The sequence below is a fragment of the Stylophora pistillata genome, chromosome 4 (assembly GCF_964205215.1).
Source record: "Stylophora pistillata chromosome 4, jaStyPist1.2, whole genome shotgun sequence".
NCBI lineage: Eukaryota > Metazoa > Cnidaria > Anthozoa > Scleractinia > Pocilloporidae > Stylophora > Stylophora pistillata.
Window position 1 is genome coordinate 21,165,784 of NC_142522.1, and position 20,192 is coordinate 21,185,975.

At 39.0% G+C, this 20,192-nt stretch overlaps 1 protein-coding gene across 2 annotated transcripts in view; it reads left to right on the forward strand.

Annotated features, from left to right (window-relative positions):
• Positions 1-20,192, forward strand: part of LOC148732830 (alpha-1-macroglobulin-like) — a 69,580-nt gene that overhangs the window by 15,133 nt on the left and 34,255 nt on the right. For both annotated transcript variants that reach the window (XM_088757511.1, XM_088757510.1), the window contains 10 exons: positions 2-75; positions 738-777; positions 1,432-1,516; positions 2,245-2,365; positions 2,681-2,932; positions 14,634-14,810; positions 15,165-15,266; positions 16,242-16,316; positions 17,487-17,732; positions 18,296-18,445. In XM_088757511.1, coding sequence (XP_088613637.1) covers positions 2-75; positions 738-777; positions 1,432-1,516; positions 2,245-2,365; positions 2,681-2,932; positions 14,634-14,810; positions 15,165-15,266; positions 16,242-16,316; positions 17,487-17,732; positions 18,296-18,445 — 1,322 coding nt within the window. The remainder of the gene's footprint in view (position 1; positions 76-737; positions 778-1,431; positions 1,517-2,244; positions 2,366-2,680; positions 2,933-14,633; positions 14,811-15,164; positions 15,267-16,241; positions 16,317-17,486; positions 17,733-18,295; positions 18,446-20,192) is intronic.

Consider the following 20,192-nt stretch of genomic DNA (forward strand, 5'->3'; position numbering starts at 1 on the left):
GGAATTGTCAGTTTAAAGTTTCCTTTATCAAGCCAGCCTCTTCTCGGTGACTGGAAGATTGAGGCCAAGGTTAAGGTATAACCCAGGGCTGATGTGGGTTTGAAAAAATTCGCAATTAAAAGTTTTTTAATTTTCATGATCTCATTTTTCAGGAATGGAAAGTCATTGAATTGAATTGAATTTTTGTAAAAGCAGTGAAGAAAGAAATACTGTGATTTACTTATCTACTTATCTATTACAGGTCATGAAAAAAATGATTATTGTTAGAAGGTCATGAAAAGGAAATTCAGTCCTAGAAAAATATCATGGGAAAATGAAAAATTTGAATTGTTACATGTCCATGCATGGCTTGTGCTCTCAATGCTTAGAGCATAACAAAACAAAGCATTAAAAAATGAGAACAAAAACATTGGGCCATATCCCTATTGTTGACTTGCCAAAGATTGGACCTATGAAGAGTTAACTGAGTTAATTATTGAAGAGGTGCTGAGAACTAAATGTTTTCAGTTTAGTTTTAGGAACGGGACTATTGAGGTTTGCTCTAAGTACATGCACTGCACAATAAAGGGCTCATTCTTCTTTGCTTGTGCCTCTTGGTTTGTGAACCGTTGTATAGTATAAGGGATTCACCTTGACTGACCAATTAAAGAGCTTTGTTCAGCCCATAGTCTGTCAATTTGATATTACTGAGATAATAGTACTTCGATGTTTTTAACAAAATCTTTCTTTTATCTAAGGGTGAAAAAGAAACACTTGTCTTTTCCGTGGATAAGTATGGTACATCTTTTCATGAACAAATATAATAAGATTGTACTGTCTAATTTTGTAAAGTGATTGTGAAGTTCTGATTGGCTAACATATATGTATGCCATCTATCCGTTCATACACAGAACATAAAGAAAAAACTGTTTCATAACAGGTGTTTATATCAGGGTGTTATGAATATTTTGCCAGCTGCTTTTGATTAACAGTTGGCTCAAACAACCATGAAAAAGCAGGAAGTGGTATCATCAGTGTCCTTGCTAGTGAGGGTATTGAAAATATGTTTCTCACTTCATGAAATCTAATGTAGTTTTGTTTGAATTTCACTCAGAGTTTGATTCTCACAAAACACCAAATGAGTGTCTTTATGATAGACAATAATTATTAATATTAATAACCTTGATAGTTTTTCGGGTGCAGATTAATGTGGCAAACTACCCTGCGGGCAGAAAACCCTTCGATCTTCCTAGAAAAGTTGGGAAGACTCTTCCCAACTATCCTAGGAAGATTGAAGGGACCTCTGTTGGCAAGGTTATGCCAAACGTGAATGTTCACAAATGATCAACTGTTTTTATGCACTGAAATGTTGCAATTATACAGACAACCCCCTTTCTTACTCACCACTGTACTATTAAACTTGTAACTTGCCATAACTTCTTCTACTTACAGTGCTGCCAAAGTTTGAAGTGACCATTGAGCCTCCATCATTTGTAGCAATAAAAAGCAAAAAGATTAAAGCAACTGTTTGTGCTCAGTAAGTCAGACATGTTGATGTGTAAGGAGAGTGATCTTGTATTCTTGTATCATTATAAGCAATGCATGTTGCAATGTATAATGTAGCTCCTTGAAATATTTCTGAGTGACAGTATAGGATCTGTGGTTAATATATCAGTAGGTTTCAAGTCATTTATTTTTCTCTGAAAAAGGAGTGAGAGCTGTGGTGAAAGGAAGTGGAATTATTATTTTTTTTTTTTAGATTTATTTAGCTTCGCCAACCGGCAGGGACACCGCAACGGCTTGCACCAATCACTGCGGGCCCAATAGACCCACCCATCCCACCCCAGGGGAGGACAACCATCACACAGTAATCTCATGTGTGGGAAATGAACATCTCCTACCCCAACCCTGCAGGAGACGAACCTTCATTTATTCTTCCCTATCCGAGAATATCTAACCATTTCTTGATCTTGATGTTATAGAAAGGCAGCAAATTCTTCTCAATTATTTTAAGGCCCTGAGTGTTGGTCCTGTCGGGGCTCGAACCCTCGACCTCCCGCACAACAGTCCAGCGCTCTATCCATTGAGCTAACCGGGAGGCGGTTGATACTGTACAAAGGCAAGACAGGGTGTGTGTTATACATGGAAAGAAAAACAGATAACACTTATCCCATTGCTAGGCTTACAGTGTCTTAGATATCGTAAGAAGTTAGTATACAGACTCAAAACACGTGTTAGTTATGATAATGAGATTTTTTTTCTTAGATACACCTATGGAAAGCCAGTGAAAGGAACTGTCTCAGTGCTCTTTCAAATGAAAGTACTGGTACCTAACTGGTTTCGGAGAAGAAAGTCTATGGAAATGCAAATAACAACAGAGAAGGAGGTACAATTTATTGGAAAGCTTGGAGCAAAAATATCCCATTGATGTTTTTAGTCATTTCAAAAGAGCAGCAAAGTTTTTTAATTTTTTTCTGTTACTTTTGTCTAAGATGAATATCAAACCTATGAAATTTTTTTGGTGGTTTGCTCTTGGACAAGTTTTGATTTTGTTTCAAAGAGCTTATTTCAATTGAAAATGTCATACTTGTCCATGTTGTTGTTGTTTTGCACACTTGTTTAAACATTAAGATGTCAAGGATCTGTATTTATTTTATTCCCACTAGCTGTAGTCTAAAATTACTGTTGTTATCTCTTTCAGATCAATGGCTGCACAGATGTGACTATCAAGACAGATGATGTGTTGAAAAAACTTAAGGAGTACTCCAGTTACCACCGCTATGTTTGTAACAGTGCAAAGATTGCCATCAATGCTACTGTAAAGGAAGCAGCAACAGGGGTCTCTCAAAATGCTACAGGAACAGAAAGTCAGGTTGTCAAAGGAACAGCAAAACTGCAGTTTCTTCCAAGTACACCAAAAGAATTTAAGCCAGGCATGGCTTATAGTGGGCAGGTAGGAATTATTTCTACTATTACTGTAAGTAGGGAAAAATGGTTAATTTTGCTCCAAGTTGTCAGATGGAGGAATGTACACTAACTATATTTGTGTCAGTAAAATGCCAGTTACTGTGGAGTGAATTCCCACTCTGAGACTTTAAGAATACTCTGCGGTATAGATCCTAATTACAGGTTTTTAACCCTATAACTCATATGCATGACCAAAATAAAATGTCTCCTTACATTATCACTACAATATCAAGCAGATAAGTGATGAGACTAAACAAATATAATTATAGATAAGGAGATCATTAATTGATCCAATACCCAATTCTCCCGACTAACATCATAAGAATGGCACAGCAATCAGTAAGGAGAATTTTTAACAAAATCTTGAGAGTGAAAGGGTTAAAGGTCCTCTGCCAGGTGAATGAGGTTTTTGGCAATGATTTTTATACTTTGGTAGCTTGTAGAGCAAGTGTAATTTTGGTGGGCAGGTGCTCCATATATCCTTAGTGAAAATTATGGCAGTCATCTTTGATTTTAATGGAAGTGGAAGGCTACGAAGAGAAGGAAATTTGTACCAAGGGGGTGAGTGACAGTGAAAAAATGAAGATGGGGGTGAGGGTGGGGAAAGTGAATATTGATGTTATTATTGTTTCCCTTCCTGCCCCCTTCCCCCACTGTCAACTATGACTCCAAGTTAAACATGGCCGGTTGAATAAACGATTGTGTGCTTCTTAGCATGCATTAACTGACCCTAGTAAGATGCCTGCACCGCAGGCTAATACCTTGGAAAAGACTTGAAACAATCTTCTCAAGCCTCAGCCAGCTCAGCATGATAATAAGATAAGCTTTCATATGATTATTGTGGCAAGCTGTTAGGAGAAACAACTCGCCAGAATCACTCATTATTTCTTAAAACTACTTAAACACTAAGACGCCCTATAAAAAGAGTGGTGTCTAAGGTACCTCTGGATCATTTGTCAATCAACCGTCATACCATACAGAACTCTATATTCAAATCAGCTTGAGCTGAAGCAGATCCATAGCAGTGAACAGCAGGCAGATTCATTAAAAAGTTTTTACGTTTTCATCACAATGGAAGAGTTTCTCGAGGTTTGTATTTCCGTTCTCCAGTGGAAATCGTCTTCATTTAATTGTGGCAATAAATTTGAAATTCGAAATAATTCGCTTCACCATCACGTAAATATTACCACGGCATAATATCATATGTCTGTTTCTAAATACTGGATGTAGATGATCATAAAAATAAAGAAGAAAGATGAAGAAATGTTCCTCACCTTTCTTCAACAATGTGAAGGAGAATTGGTATCACCCAAACACAGAAAAACTTAGAGTGGAGCGACCATTACAGGCGAAATGCTGGAGCACGTGGGTGAATCATCGCCGGCTGCTGATTCCCTTTGAAATGTCAAGGTGTCGATGTCCCCAAAGGAATCAGCTGGTTTGGCTTCCTCACCATATTTTAATCTTATTATAACATGAATACAACAATATTGAGAGCTCTTTGACCTTCAGAACAGTTCATTACATTACAATTATAACTTGGGACAACAGTTCGATACTAACAATAATGTGATAATGTATCACCATCTTTGAAACACTCGCCTAAACCTGTAAATTTCTAGTCATGATTATTGGCAGGTTTTTTTTCCAACCAGGTAATAGTTGTTAGAAAACACTTTCAAACCAAGGTTTTTTTTTCCAATAATGCGACAGTTAGCGTCGCATGAATGTTTCAATACCTTCGTTTCCCGAAATGTAGCCTTGCATGACACCAACAAATGTATTGTCCTGCATAAGAATGTTTTGAAAGGAGTAATTCCTCTTGAACTACAGGTTTCATTTATCGCGACATTTTATGGTAAACATGTTCATAGAACATGAAAAATTATACAGAAATTGTCCAAAATAAAATTTGGGCGGGAAGACTGGTTGTGTGGTCATTCTTACAAGACTTCATGACCGTTCATTTCCGCTTTCCCTCCTAAAGTTATCTTATTTTGTCTCCAAAATAGCTGATGCAGTAGGGGATGAGGTGGAAATGTGCATTTACAATTAATACAGTTGTGAATACCTTGGGTGTAGAGAAGTGCACATACAAAATCACGTGCAATATCGTAAAGATTATAAGACGCACTGGAGATCTCTAAAGAAGTGTGGGCTCTGGAAAGACCCTGTTTGCCAGGCCAGAAAAATGGAAACTGGGAACCAAGTTAATGTACTGCGGGAAAGGATACCCAATTGTGCTATAAAAGATGTGAGGTCAAGGTTTCCTAACCCTCCATGTAAACTGCTTCCATTAAAGCTAAATGTGGTCGCTTCCGAAAGAAGCTGCGAAATATTTTATGGTTTGATTAACGCCTCCGTGATTAGTTCATTTTAGACAGAAAATTATAGTTAGCATTTCAGTTCAGGATAAGACCTCGCTTAATCAAGATCGTTTCTAAATAGAAGACAAGTTAGACCGTAATCCTCGATTAAGTAGTCAAGACCCGTGAACGTTGGTAAGCAACAAGTTATTTTGTGACTATGTCAACCCGTAGTTGTGATTCAAAGCGAAACCTATCGCTAGTTTTGTACTTTTCTTGGTTCTTTTAATTACCACGTGCTCGTTGTCCAAACTGATATTATTTGTAAAGCTATGATTGCATAATGGGTAATGATTTCAGTTGACCGCTTCGATATAAGAATGCCTCAAAGGATAGGAAAGGAATAAAGAAAGAAAAGATCCTATATTGGTTTGGTGTTAACCATATGTACGTGTATCAACCCGGGAATCAAGTTCAAATTCTAACTTGGAAGGAATCATTCACACTCCAGGCTTTCCTTACATGGGGCATAAAAGGGAATAATGAAATTCTCATACAAATGACCATGTCAAGGAGAGAAACTATAAGTAACATTTGAATAAGTTAGTGAAAGATATACAGTAAAAAGAAAATTAATAAAATCCCTAGAGTAATACCTACTGTAACTCTTGAATGTTTCAATGCTTAGTATCACCAGTTGGTGGAATTATTCCTCCCTGGTTACCTCACATCTTTTGCAAGACATTTCGGCTCCCATTTAAAATTATCACAGAAACTCAGAATCACTGGAAAGCAGAATAGAAATCAGTTGTTTAGATTAAAAAAGGTAGACTGTATAGTTTCCCTGAATTCAAGTGTCTTCGAAGTAAGCACCTTAATGGAGAGATTCAATCCAGTATGTTTTCCTACACTGCAGAATGTAACAGATTTTGCGTGATGTTTTTCTGTAACTGTAACAGGAATTTTTTGCAACACTTTTTTGGCCTTTACTGTAACATCACTAATTTGGAAGAGGCAAACTTTTTCATGTAAAGAAACATAAACATACAGTAGCATGTGCCAATTAAATACCCGCCTGTAATCAGGTGCATGTCTATATATTGAGGTGCCCATAATGGCTTTCCTATATACACAGCTACGGCTTCAGGTTTAGTTAAAACCTTTTTGTTCATTATGTAGCCATTCTGCTTGCATCGTGACTCCGCATGGCAATTGACATGATTTCCCTGAGTAATACATAAAGAAAGTTATAGAAAAACAAATTAATAAAATTAGTATTGATAATGTAAGTATAATGCTCCTGGTTTTCCATTTTTACAGAAAATTATGCACTCTTTGAGTTCATGAATTATGCCTATCTTGTTGGAATTACACAGCAAAATGTGCTCACAACTGACAGCAAAAAATAATAATGATAATTTTGGTTCACATGAAATTGCTCTTTTGAAAGAGTAACCTGAGAAAAATTCATTATATATTATGACTACTACTCATTTTCTTAATAAACAATCATTCAAATTACCTGATAATGGTCAGCAACAACCAGCAGATTAACCTGAAATTCTTGCTCACTGGGTGGACTGTTCTTCATGCAAAAGTACACACGAGTCCGTGTACTTTTCACTGAAAAATATTCACAATATTCTATTGTATTCATCTTTAATCAAGAAGGAATTTGACATCAGCAGAATAATCATGGACAGAAAATATATTTTGATTACTCTCAAAAGAAAGACTTCTTACCCATGTTTGACAGTTCAGAAAACCACTTTGAGCCCTTATCTCTCTGTGGTCCAGAAGCAACTTTCTTTATTGCCTTGGTCACAGACGTTGCACCTGTAAAAATATAATAAAAAACTAATAATACCAATGAAAGGCTAACGTTCAAGCAATGGTCAAGTGTCCTGACAAAATGAGCCTAAAAATACAAGTGTATACTTAGTACTGTGCTAAGAGTATCCTTTGGATAAGATCCATGTTTTCAGCTGCAACACAAAGTTGTGTGCCACCTCTGAAACATGGAACCCTGAAAAAAGGAAGCAAACAAACAAACAAAAAAATTACCTAAGTTGTTCTATACAACAACAACAAATTTATTTAAGCAATAAGAAAATTACCACGCTTGGGTCCACAAGTAGCTATGGCTATTCGAGGTGGGCACAAGATAGGAAAATAAAAAATGAAAAAAAAAGGAGAAAAGAATTCTATAGAAAATGAATATTTATATGTATAATTATAATATATAGACGAACAATCCTAAAAGAAATTTAGTTTGCCGTGTAGCTTATAGAGTGAAACAGTATATACTGGAAGTACACACAGTTATAATTTTGAGAATTGTACTCTAATATCAGCAGTTCTTATATAATCATCCTCTTTTTTCAGAATTTCGAAGAGTTTTTCCTTTATTGCGCTTTTAAATTGATTTTTTTAAGTGTTTTGATAGGAAGTGGAGTACTGTTCCAGATCAAGGTGCACAGCAGAAATAGAGAAGGCTCTCTTCATATTTTCAGTTCTAACTTGTTCAACATAATAATTTTCATTGGTAACAGATCTAGTCTGGTAATTGTGGACAGAAGCCAGCTCTCTGAACATATTCTTAATGTTGTCAGGAATGAGATTATTGTGGACATCGTACATTAAAAGGCTGAGACATCATTTGCTCAAAGCACTAAATGATATCGGCAACTGTTTAGTTTGTAAGAATAACGGAACTTCATGAGCTCTTGGATCAGCGAAGAACATTAGCCTAAGGGCTCTCTTCTGAAGAACTAATAGTTTATGAAGATGTGGTTCAGCAGTGTGACCCCAAGCACAAGTGCCATAGCTGATATAGGGTAAGATTAAAGAGCGGTATAAAAGATACTTCTGTCCTCCATACTCATATTACATTAATGGTAGGATATTGAGGATGCAAATGTATCAAACCTTGGGTTTCAGTTAGAAAAGTCAGCAGCTCTTTTGTCATACGGACTTCATGGCTCACTGCTGAAGTTTCACTGGCCCTACTCCAGTTAACAACTCCTAAAACTTTTTTGGTCCTAAACAGAATCAGTAAAAATGAAAATATTTTAGGAATAGCATTGAGTGTACCAAGGTTCAACATATCTTGCAAAGATTTAGAGTTCAAAAGCATCTTATGAGAAGATGGAATGGAAGACGCTGAAGGAATCGAAAACCGTGTAGTAGATGGTGTAGAAACAAGAGAGGGGTCGGGACTAGCTGTACTTCCGTTGATGATAAGCTCAATTGGCTTGATGTCAGTCCTTTCCTCTCCATTTTCTCCTCAAAAACTAACAGAAGAGCCTCCATCAGATCCACATGCTGTGTACTTGTGGTCACTTTTGTTAGCTTTAATGTTGTCTTTGATGCCAAGAAGTCTGCTCTCTTGAGTTTGAGGAAGCTCTATGTTGAAAGAGAACTGAAGACCTCGATCTGTTGGACACTTCTTCTTGGGCATAGATGGGTTATTTCTGTCAGCCATAATGCACAAATTCCACAATAAATATATTTTCGAGCAGCAACAGGTAAGAACGTTACCAACCACTAGAGTTGTGAAATTATGGCTGCAAATGAATCGCTCTTGCAAATTAAATTATTCATTCTTTAGAGGTATTGTCACAGATGATATTGTGCATAGCGCATGCAGTATATTATGAAGCCGCTAGTTCAGTTCAATGGGAATAATCTGAAGGCTCAGCGAACCAATGTGTATAGGGGGCTTGCAGATATAAGCTGAAGTTACACGGTGCAAATTTTGAAAAGACAACTGTACACCTGACTAGTCAACCGCAGATCACACTTTGAACGGCTGAAGAATGTGTTAGTGCCAAATAATATCAAAATAAGCTAAATTATGGGAATGAGAGTCAACAAGCCTCAATATCTTCTAATTCTTGACCCAAAATAATACTTTTACTGCATCTTCCACGTACGCTGTTTCACTTAGTCTTATGGTTGGACTGTTGGTCGCCATATTGGATGGTTCTTTCATTTGAGCTGAAATCAAGGGGCAGAGCCAACCTATTCATAGCACACCTTCGTGTTTTATAATACTTACAGTCCTATTAAATTTGTTTTAAACCTTTGACACCCAAAATTGACTCGCATCTAATTTCTCCTCAAAATATCACCCATGAATCACACTTTATGGTCTTAAGAATAAGGGAAATCAATAATCAATCAATAAACTTTATTTACCCTCAAATTTCCAGTGTAGCACTCGGGTGCTAATACCTTCGAGCAAACACATACATCCCACCCCAGGGGAGGACATCCACCACACTTGACCTCCAGCACAACACAATCCGGTGCTCTAATCGATTGAGCTAACCGGGAGGTGGTTACTTACTTAAAAAGCTCTTGACTCATAATTAAAACAAATTCTGTTGTGTTGTCAAAATTGTTATAGTTTGTACTTTGTACCGAGTCACGTGACGGGCAGTAAAAAGGCACTTGAAGTTCTTGAATGAATGGCGTCGTTCGGATCTTTTACGCTCGCCGATAAATAACACAACATGGTGTCAGAAGTGGGATTTTGAGTCCCTTGACGAGAAGAATAACTGGATAGTCGAGGCCCTTAGAGGAAAATACAGGAGAGTTCTTTGAGGTTACTCGAGCGGAGCTAAATATTGACAAAAGAGAAATTGTTCGCCGCGACAGCAGAAGAAACCCGGGAAGTAAGCGTACTACTGTTCTGGAGGAATCATGGCTAACAAGATTACTGCACCCGAAATGTTCGATTTCAAAAAGCCAGACGAGTGGGAAAAATGGATTCGTCGGTTCGGTCGATATCGGATGGCGTGTGATCTACACAGAAAAAGCGAAGAAATTCAAGTAAACACGTTGCTATACGCGATGGGCGATGCCGCCGACGATGTTATGACTACATTTGTGTTTGGCGATGAGGGAGACCGGCTAAAATACGACAAAGTAAAGGAAAAGTTCGACCAGTATTTCCTAGTCAGGAGAAATGTCATTTACGAACGAGCGAAATTCAACCAGCGAACCCAGGCTGACGAAACCGCCGAGGAATTCATCACATCGCTTCATTGCTTGGCCGAGCATTGCAATTTTGGCGCCCTGAAAGAAGAGATGATTCGGGATCGTATTGTGGTGGGAGTTAAAGATGCTACACTAAGTGAAAAGATGCAGTTGGAATCGACTTTGACTCTTGAAAAAGCTGTGAAAATGGCCAGGGAAAGCGAGTCAGTCAAGAAACAACAAGAAGTCATTAGGAGTGGTCAGCGGTCGACATCCACCGAAATCGATGAGATTGGAGCCAAATTCAGAGCAAAGTTGCAGAAGTTTCCACCAAAGAAACGTGGAGGTGTCGTTGGCGCTAGAGATAAGTCAAACCCCAGTGGCTGTTTACGATGTGGATTATCTGCAAACCACACCAGAGGGAATTGCCCTGCACTTAATTCTGTTTGTCATAAATGTTCCAAGAAAGGTCATTATGCCCGAGTATGCATGTCCCAACAGGTTGAAGAAGTTGTAACCGAGGATCAGTTTTCTGAGGATCCAGATACCAGTGTGTTTCTTGGAGAGATCGGTGTTGACAGCATGCAGGCACATCCGTGGAAAGCTGAAATCCTGGTAAATGGTTGCCCAGTTAGTTTCAAGCTTGATAGTGGGGCTGATGTTTCTGTCATATCAGAAAAGACTTTTGGTCTTTTGTCAATTCAGGAAAAGCTCCTTCCACCTGATAAGAAATTGTATGGCCCATGCAAAGTACCACTGTTTTGCAAAGGTAAATTTACAGCATCCCTTACGCATAACCTGCAATGCTGTGCTGACGAAATTTATGTGGTTCCTGGCCTTGAACAGTCCTTGTTGGGAAGAAGCGCGTGTAGCCGGCTCGGGACAATTGCTAGAATCTCTGGTGTTGACTCAAAGGACAGCAACTATGAGAAGAGATTCCCCAGCTTGTTTCAGGGGTTAGGATGCATGGATGGTGTTTACGAGATCAAGCTGGATGAATCAGTCACTCCATTTAATCTGTGTACCCCAAGGCGTATTCCTATTCCTTTACTACCTCAAGTGAAGAAGGAGCTTGAGCGAATGGAGCAAATGGGAGTGATAGAACAGGTCGATCAACCTACCCAGTGGTGTTCCCCGATTGTTGTTGTACCCAAAAGGAATGGCAGTGTCAGAATTTGTGGTGACTTTGTCCAGTTAAATAAGGCTGTTCAAAGAGAGGTCCACCAAATGCCAACAACTGAACAAACTCTAGCCAAACTGTCTGGCGCAAAGATTATGTCTAAGCTGGATGCAAATAGTGGATTTTGGCAGAGGAAGTTAGGTGAGAATTCAAAGCTGTTTACCACTTTTATCACACCATGGGGAAGGTACTGTTTCACAAGACTACCCTTCGGTATTTCTTCAGCACCCGAACACTTCCAGAAAGCGATGCAGAGGATCCTAGAAGGTCTCGATGGGGTGGAGTGTCAAGTTGATGACATCTTAGTATTTGGAGAGACCCAAGAGCAGCATGATAAGAGGTTGATTGCAGTACTGGAGCGGTTAGCAGATGCTAATGTTACCCTTAACCTGGAGAAGTGCAAGTTCTCAACAGATAAAGTGGAATTTCTGGGGCACGTGATCGGCAAAGATGGAGTGCAAATCGACCCCACTAAAGTGGAAGCTGTCGCACAGATGGGGGAACCAACTGACATTGCACAATTAAGGCGGTTCCTGGGCATGGTCAATCAAGTAGGGAAGTACATTCCTAACCTGGCGGACATGACAAAGCCACTGAGGGATCTTCTGAGTAAGAACAATGCATGGCTCTGGACTGGGGCTCAGCGGGAAGCATTCAATGCCGTAAAGAAGGCCCTAGTCTCTACGCCAACACTAGCCCTCTATGATCCAGCCAAAGAGACAAGGGTATCATCGGACGCTTCCTCGTTTGGTCTTGGAGCGGTTCTCACCCAAGCCCAAGAGGATGGCGGTTGGAAACCCGTTGCATTCATATCCAGGGCACTGACGCCAACAGAACAGAGGTACGCCCAAGTAGAAAAGGAGGCTCTAGCAGTGACATGGGCATGCGAAAGGTTATCGGACTACCTCATCGGTAAGCCATTTCATATTGAAACGGACCACAAACCATTAGTTCCTCTCCTGGGGTCAAAGAACTTAAATGAAATGCCACCAAGAATTCAGCGTTTACGAATGAGGCTGCTCAGATTCCAGTATTCCATCTCACACGTTCCAGGCAAGAGTTTGACAACAGCAGATGCTCTCTCAAGAGCTCCGATAAACCAGGAGCAGCAGTCAGGCTTACAAGAAGAAGAAATAGCCCTGTATGCGCACAGTGTTTTGAGTGAAATTCCAGCCAGCGACAGACGTCTGGAAGAGATAAGGGAACGACAAGAGGAGGATGAAGTATGCCGACAACTTACAGCCTACTGCCAACTTGGCTGGCCAGAAAAAGATAGAGTTCCGGAGGCACTAAAAGGGTACTGGAGTGAGAGAGGAGAAATTACCTTAGTTCGGGGATTACTTCTGAAGGCTTCCAGAGTCATCATACCGTCCTGCATGAGGATAGAGATTCTTGATCGCTTGCATGAAGGCCATCAGGGCATCACAAAATGTCGCAGCCGTGCCAAGATGTCTGTGTGGTGGCCAGGCCTTAGTAGGCAGATTGAGGATATGGTTCAGGGATGCCGCAAATGCGCAGAACACCGATCTTCCCGAGCAGAACCCCTTATTCCTTCAGTGGTTCCAAACAGGCCATGGCAGATCATCGGAACAGATTTGCTTCAGCTAAAGGGCCGCACCTATTTGCTGGTCGTGGATTACTTCAGCCGATACATTGAGGTGGCCTTGCTTTCATCATCCCAGACTTCGCAAGATGTCATTCAGGCGCTGAAATCTATGTTTGCGAGACATGGAATTCCAGACTCTGTCAGATCTGACAATGGTCCTCAGTATAGTTCAGCTGAATTCATTAAATTTGCAAAGGAATGGGGATTTGCAAGTGTGACAAGCAGTCCAAAGTACCCCCAATCAAATGGGATGGCTGAACGGGCGGTGCAGACCGCAAAGTATGTCCTGAAGAAGGAGGATGATCCTGCTAAGGCGTTGCTTGCATATCGCTCAACACCATTAGAGAATGGTTACAGTCCAGCTGAGCTTCTGTTTGGTCGAAAGATAAGATCCAGAGTTCCACTTGCTGCGGTGGAGCTGAAACCCGGTTGGCCTGATTTGTCTATAGTCCGAGGTAGAGAGGAAGTTCGAAAGCAAGAGCAAAAGGCTTACTTTGATTCTCATCATGGCGCAAGAGATCAAAAGAAGATTCCTGTGGGAACCGAGGTTTGGATTCGAGACATGAAAGTCCCAGCGACCGTGACTCAAGAGGCTGAGACACCTCGTTCATACATTGTTAGCAGCCCCAGAGGAACTATCAGAAGGAACCGGAAGGACCTTACTCCGCTGTACCCTAGCAGTCCTGATTTGAGCAAGCAAGGTCCTAGCTTTCCTGATTCGAGCAAGCAAATTCCAGAGGCGATCAAGTTGGATGTTCCGGCAGCTGCTTGTGCAGCTGGTGCAACCACAACTAGATCTGGGCGAGTAGTCAGTGCCCCCAGAAGATTGGACTTGTGACTGTGCGGGATAAATTTATGAATTGAACAGTCCGATCTCTAAGTTTACACAGTTCATGTTATAAGTTAAATCAAACTTTATTACCTTCATGTTTAGTAGTTTTGGCTTCTCCCCGTAGTTTTTAAAGGGGGAGATGTTGTGTTGTCAAAATTGTTATAGTTTGTACTTTGTACCGAGTCACGTGACGGGCAGTAAAAAGGCACTTGAAGTTCTTGAATGAATGGCGTCGTTCGGATCTTTTACGCTCGCCGATAAATAACACAACAAATTCTCCTTGTCAGCACCTTAGGGAACGTATAGGGAACAGTATGGAGAATATGCATTCTGATATTAGGGTGAAAAGGGTTAAATAGAGCTGTTCATTCCTTAATACTTTAACCCTTGGTAACTAGAAGTTTGCCCTTGCTCAAACCAAACCTATTACTCCAGGAACTTCTCCATACGTGTACTTAATTTTAACCTGGTCATTTATTTTACACTGTTGCATTTGATAACTTGAACCATATGGCACAATATTGTTTTCTGATCTTCTGTTCTGTCTCAGGTCTCACAAGATCAATTTCTTTCCATATGTAATAATCTGATCACCAGTAAACGCATTGTTTGAACAGTCAGGAAACATATATGGAATACAGTGTTTCCCCCCATATTTCTCATCAAGTCGGTCAGCTCTTCTAGACCTCTGACAACTTCTCTTTACAGTTCAAGTTATGAATAATTTATTTGCATCGTTTGAATCTCATTTCTTTTTAATTGCTATCTTTTCTCATACAGGTAAAAGCCACCTTGCCTGATGGAAGTCCAATGAAAGGGGAACAAGTCAAGATTCTTATACGACAAAGTTGGAGGACTTTGCTTAATAAATATTTCATTGTACCAGAAAGTGGACTTGTCAACTTTTCCATTAGTGGTTCAAAAATTCCCCCCATAGCCAAATCACTTAACCTTCAGGTAATCAAGAGAGATTTAAACCTTTTATTTGTGTTCTCATCTTGTGGCAGGATGTTTAAAACATTACCAAGTCCAAGTTTGTTAAATATGTGCTGGTGATCAGTTGGGTTAGTGAGCAGTGCACTGGGGCTGGTTCCTTGAATACCCTGCTGACTGAGTTTACATTCAAGATTGAAATATGTCAACAGCTTTGAAATCCAAACAATAGAAATATTAATGAATGAAACAGATTGTATGTTTTCTTTTCAATTAAAGACTCCTACTATTCTAAGATTGACATTTAATTATTGTTTTGAGAAAAAGTTAAAATGTTGATTTGTCTTTCATATTTACCTTTTGATAAATGCTCTTTAGGCCAGGCACCAGAAGCAGACGTTAGCATGTTATGATGCAAAGCGTTGGTATTCCCCAAGTAACAGCTACATCTCAATGGAAAGAATTGCGTCTCCACTGAAGGTCAATTTTACTTGTCCTTTTTATATCATAGTAGATAAAAGGATGCAGACTCATGAGTGTCAGATTATCACTTACCTGGCATCAATGATAAGAGCAGAAATTTCACAATATGAACAGTAGTCATGAGATTCAAGCTAAGAGTGGCTTTACTGCTAAATGTTGCAAGCCAGATCGATTCATAAAGAATTACTACTCAGTTTTTTAATTTTTTTTCCATGGCTCGAGTAGCATACATTTATTTCTGTTGTGATTGGTTAGTGTCAATGCCTTAACCAACTAGGGTGGTACTTGTACAGTTTGTTAGGTGTACGTGTTATTATCATGAACAAGTTGTTCACATGGTGCTAGTCTTTGAATAAATTATTACCACTGCAGCATGACCCAAGTCACGCCTGTAACCCACAACCTCATTTAAATTACTATCTGGTTTCCTGTTCATTGACATTATTGTCAGTAATCAAGGCTCAAAATAATTTTTGGACAGTGGCCAGTCATAATGACAGGCCAAACCAATTTTAAGTTGGTCACATCCTGCAGAACATTACTGTGTCAACTGTTTAACTGTTTATAATTTCCAGAATTAATGCAAATGAATTTATTTTTCTAGTTATTTATTGAAAGCTGAGTAATTTGCTGCCATTCAAAGTGGCCACCAAACTGAAATTTTGTCCAGACAAAATTAGTTATCTTAGCCAAACATTGACTGTTGACTGGCCATTACTTTGAGCCCTGGTTAAATTATCCATATTGACTTTAAACACAGTCGGTTTATTTATTGCCATTAAAAAATAAAGTCAAACTCATGAAACAAACAAATTCTAATAAATTATTTCAGGGCATGGTTGTATTATGGGTACATGCAAGGGACACAATTCATGAGCACTTGACATTACAATAACTCTACTGCCTTAACACATTTGTAATGATTACAACCTGTATATCACACTGTAATAACAGTTATTCCTTTCAAAACAGGTTGGATCAACTGCAAAAGTTAAGTTTCACTTCACCACCATAGCTGAACCAAAAAACATTACCTTTTATTACCAAGTGAGTGTTTTTCAAATTACCTTGTTCACGATGCAGTGTCCATAAATGTACTCTTAATTAGCAAGGGGCACCTTGAGAGCTAAGAACACTTTATTTGTGTGCAGGCACAAGATAATGATCCTGCCAGGGGTCCAATTCGGTCATCTTGACTGAGAGTCCAGTATGCCAACCAAAATACTTCCAATGTATTTTCCACGATGAGTAATATACTTTTTACAAATTACAGTAAATGTGTATGTTGTTTTCCTGCCAAATACCATTTTGAGATGAATATAAACCATACAGTTGCATGCTGCTGTTGTGACTATCAAACAATAAGAGGCCCTTACTAAGTTCCAAAAGCCCTGACTTTTAATATAAGGCTAAGTGCAAACTTTTGAAGCAAAAATGAATTTTATTTGCATGGTAAGAATAGATATTTCTATCAAAGGCTTTGCTTTTACTCTTAATATAAAGTAAAGGGATTGACATCTCTGAAGTGGCTTATTACTGAGAAGCTCTTTCATTTGGATAGATATAGTACAGGTAATAGTGGTATCCAAGAAACTTCATTCAGAACTTTCAAAATATCGAAGTGGTTGACTCAAACTTCCCACTCCAGGAAACATTCTCTTTTTAATTGACAATTAAATAGCAATTTGTCCTAGCATTGGTGTTTCCATAAAGCTGATGTCAAAGAAAATTTTTTTTCTGCCATTTTTACCTCAGAGTGTGATATCAGTCATACTTTGAGGTTTTTGTAAGCAAGGAAGACTCACCCACTCCCTCACTCTCTCACTCCATTCTCTAATCTTTTAGACAACTAACTTATGCATTAAAACTTGGGGTAAATGTGTCATCCAATGCCTCACAGATGAAATTTTCAGCATCAATTTGGCCATCATTCTACAATAACTTTTTAGTGTTTGACACTCAATATATTTTATATGTACATATACATATTGCATTGTCTTGAAACCTCATCTTTTGTCTGTTGTTCTTTAATACACATAATTATCAATACACAAGTTAATCATTAACAGGTTATTTAAGGGTGCTTCACGCAATATAAGAAGGAGATGGCAAATGGTTAAAGTTCTCAATACTAAATTGAAGAAATGAGACCTAAACATATCCTGAGGTGGCTCTAAGGAACCTATGATTAAACATCTTTTGCCTTCTAATCTTCAGGTATTCAGCCGCGGAGTTCTGGTAGCTCAAGGCAGGAATCTTCATGAAGTGGACTTTAAGCCACCCATGAAAACAGTGAAGAATTATAAAGGTGAAGAGATGTTTACAACCAGTGGATTTGTTCAGTTTGCTGTCGCTCAGAAGATGGTACCATCATCCCGCCTGTTATTGTTTTACGTGCGGAATGATCAAGAGACTGTTGCAGATAATATGCAGATTGATGTGGAAGACAAATTGGAAAATGAGGTAAACTGGCAATATCTAAAAATGCATTAAAATGCTAAAGATTAAATATGACAATCAATTGCTTGTTTAAAGGAACCAGTCAAATTTCAGGAATATGGAAAACAACTTTTGCAACTTTCAACAAACTAGCTAACTACTTGCTCAACAAAACATTTGTCCAGACTAAAAAGTCCTTTATCTGAGCAACTGAATTTCGCGATTTCATAATAAATGAAACAAAGTGGTGCTCGACCTTTGTGTTGTGTAATTTTGGTTTGAAATCACCCATATGATTTCAGACCAAATTGCTCTCCACTAAGTTCCATTACAGTTTCATTACAGTTGTTTAACTAGTCATGTGCGTGCAAGTGTAACGTTTGGAAGTAAATCTATGCAAATAAATAATTAGAGATGTTTTTCATCCCAGCATTCAGTTTAGGTTGCAAGCAGCTAATGTGCAATGGCTCATTTAAGGAAATAAGCAACAATCATGTTGATAAGAGACATGTGATAACTGCTTACAGCAGGTAAGAAAGCAATATATATGACATGATATGCATCAAGAGTGTCTGTATTCCATGTAGGTGCAGATTAGTTTTGATGACAGCATCAGAAAACCAGGGGAAGCTACCAGTTTGATCATAACAGCAGAGCCAGGATCTCAAGTAGCAGTAACTGCTGTTGACAAAAGTGTTCATCTCTTGAAAGGAGGAAATGAGCTCACTCAGGATGATGTAAGATTATTGGTGTTTAAACGAGTCCATGTCATTGCCAGTGTTTTCTCATTGACGCATTGGGTGGGTGACTTGATAGTCCCATGATTAGTGCGCTGGATTCTGGGTTGAGAGGTTTGCATTTGAGACCTGGCTAAGTCATTGTGTTCAGTTCTTGGGCAAAATTTTCATCTATCAAAGTGCCCCTCTCCATTCAGGATGCAGCTTTTAAATTGGCAGATTACTCTATCCATCGGATATGTCACTATCCAGCATATAGGTGATAGCAAAACATATAGCTTTATACACTGGATGGAGATTTATCCAGTGGATAGCATTATCTGACCTACGAACAGCTAGGGCCAGGGGTATAAATGGGTAACAACAAATTGTCGTGGAAACCTAATGAAATCAGGGGATAAACTTGTGTTGGACTGGCATTCCATACAGTGGGGGGGGGGGGGGGGCAGGGCAGGGGGATGTTATACTCCTAGCTGATTCATTCCATGGAAACTGGGATTAGCTCTGGATGGGCCACTTGGCTCATGTACAGAATTTACCTTTACCTGTATACCAGAGTTCATTCTTTAGTCAGCAGAGTCTTTAACTCCTTTAAATGAACAGTAGTGTGCTCACTGATCTTAAAGAGCTGGGAAAGATTTGCAGTCGGAGATCAATTCTTTTAAGACTTCAGAAGATGTTGTAAGATAATTTCTAATTTCTAAGCTGCAGCGAGTGCTATGGGAAATATTTGTAAGGAACATCCCTTCAGCTAAAATCCACAAAAGTCACCCCATTCAATTAGTACCATTTATTGCGACAAAGCAACGGTTTGTGGTTACTTTGAGTTCCCAATAAAGTTAAGGTGGCTCAATAGGGTTATGCAAGATCAAAAAGCGCGCGCCAGTTACATCAATCGAAAGTTAATATTCTCGTTGTTTTTGGTATTTTTCGAATCAAAGCTACTGAAACATAAAAAACAAAGGCCTGAATTTGCTGTACAACAGTCACCTCTGAAGTCAAGGCTTTTAGTCCCAAATTAAAACTACTCAAATATCGCCATTTTTTGACGTCTGTTTTGACTTTGATTTCAATTTTCTTCAATTTCTTTCAATTTCCTTCAGTAAAATTTTCTATTATTCGCCGACCGGGTAGAGTCTGACAAGACGAAACTTTTAAAATCGAAAAAAATAGGGGTTGTCAAGGTAGCTTTTTCGCTTTCAACATTTTTGTTGTTTTTTGGCTGAGCGAAAAACTTGTCTTACAAATTTTTCTGATAAATTCACAGCAAGGAAAGCTAAAAGGGTATAACATCTCTGCAAATTTTTAAGGAATTTCACCGAAGGAAATACGAGAAATCTGAGGGGAACTTTCTATTTTCTCACCTCAATGGCAATTACGTTATCAGAATAGGAACTCGTTAAGATCGCTATTTGAGCATGCGCGAACTTTCGAACCACGCGGTTTTGTCGAGGACGAATGTTTAAACATGGACGGTCATTATCTTTGACGTTTTTGTACAAACTGCATTTGACCTGAAAGTCAGTTGAGAACATACCTTAATTCACTATGTCGCAAAATCCTTGGAAATCTCTTCGAAGTGTTTCAAAATTGCGGAGACTATTCTCGACGTGTTCGTGACCCTTGGAAGCGACGAGCGACTGGACAATGGGGGTCTCGTTAAAATATACACAAGACCTTTCCTACGGTGGCCCAGAAGGCTCAACGCAAACAAAAAATATACTGCAGCAAATAAAAAATATACTGC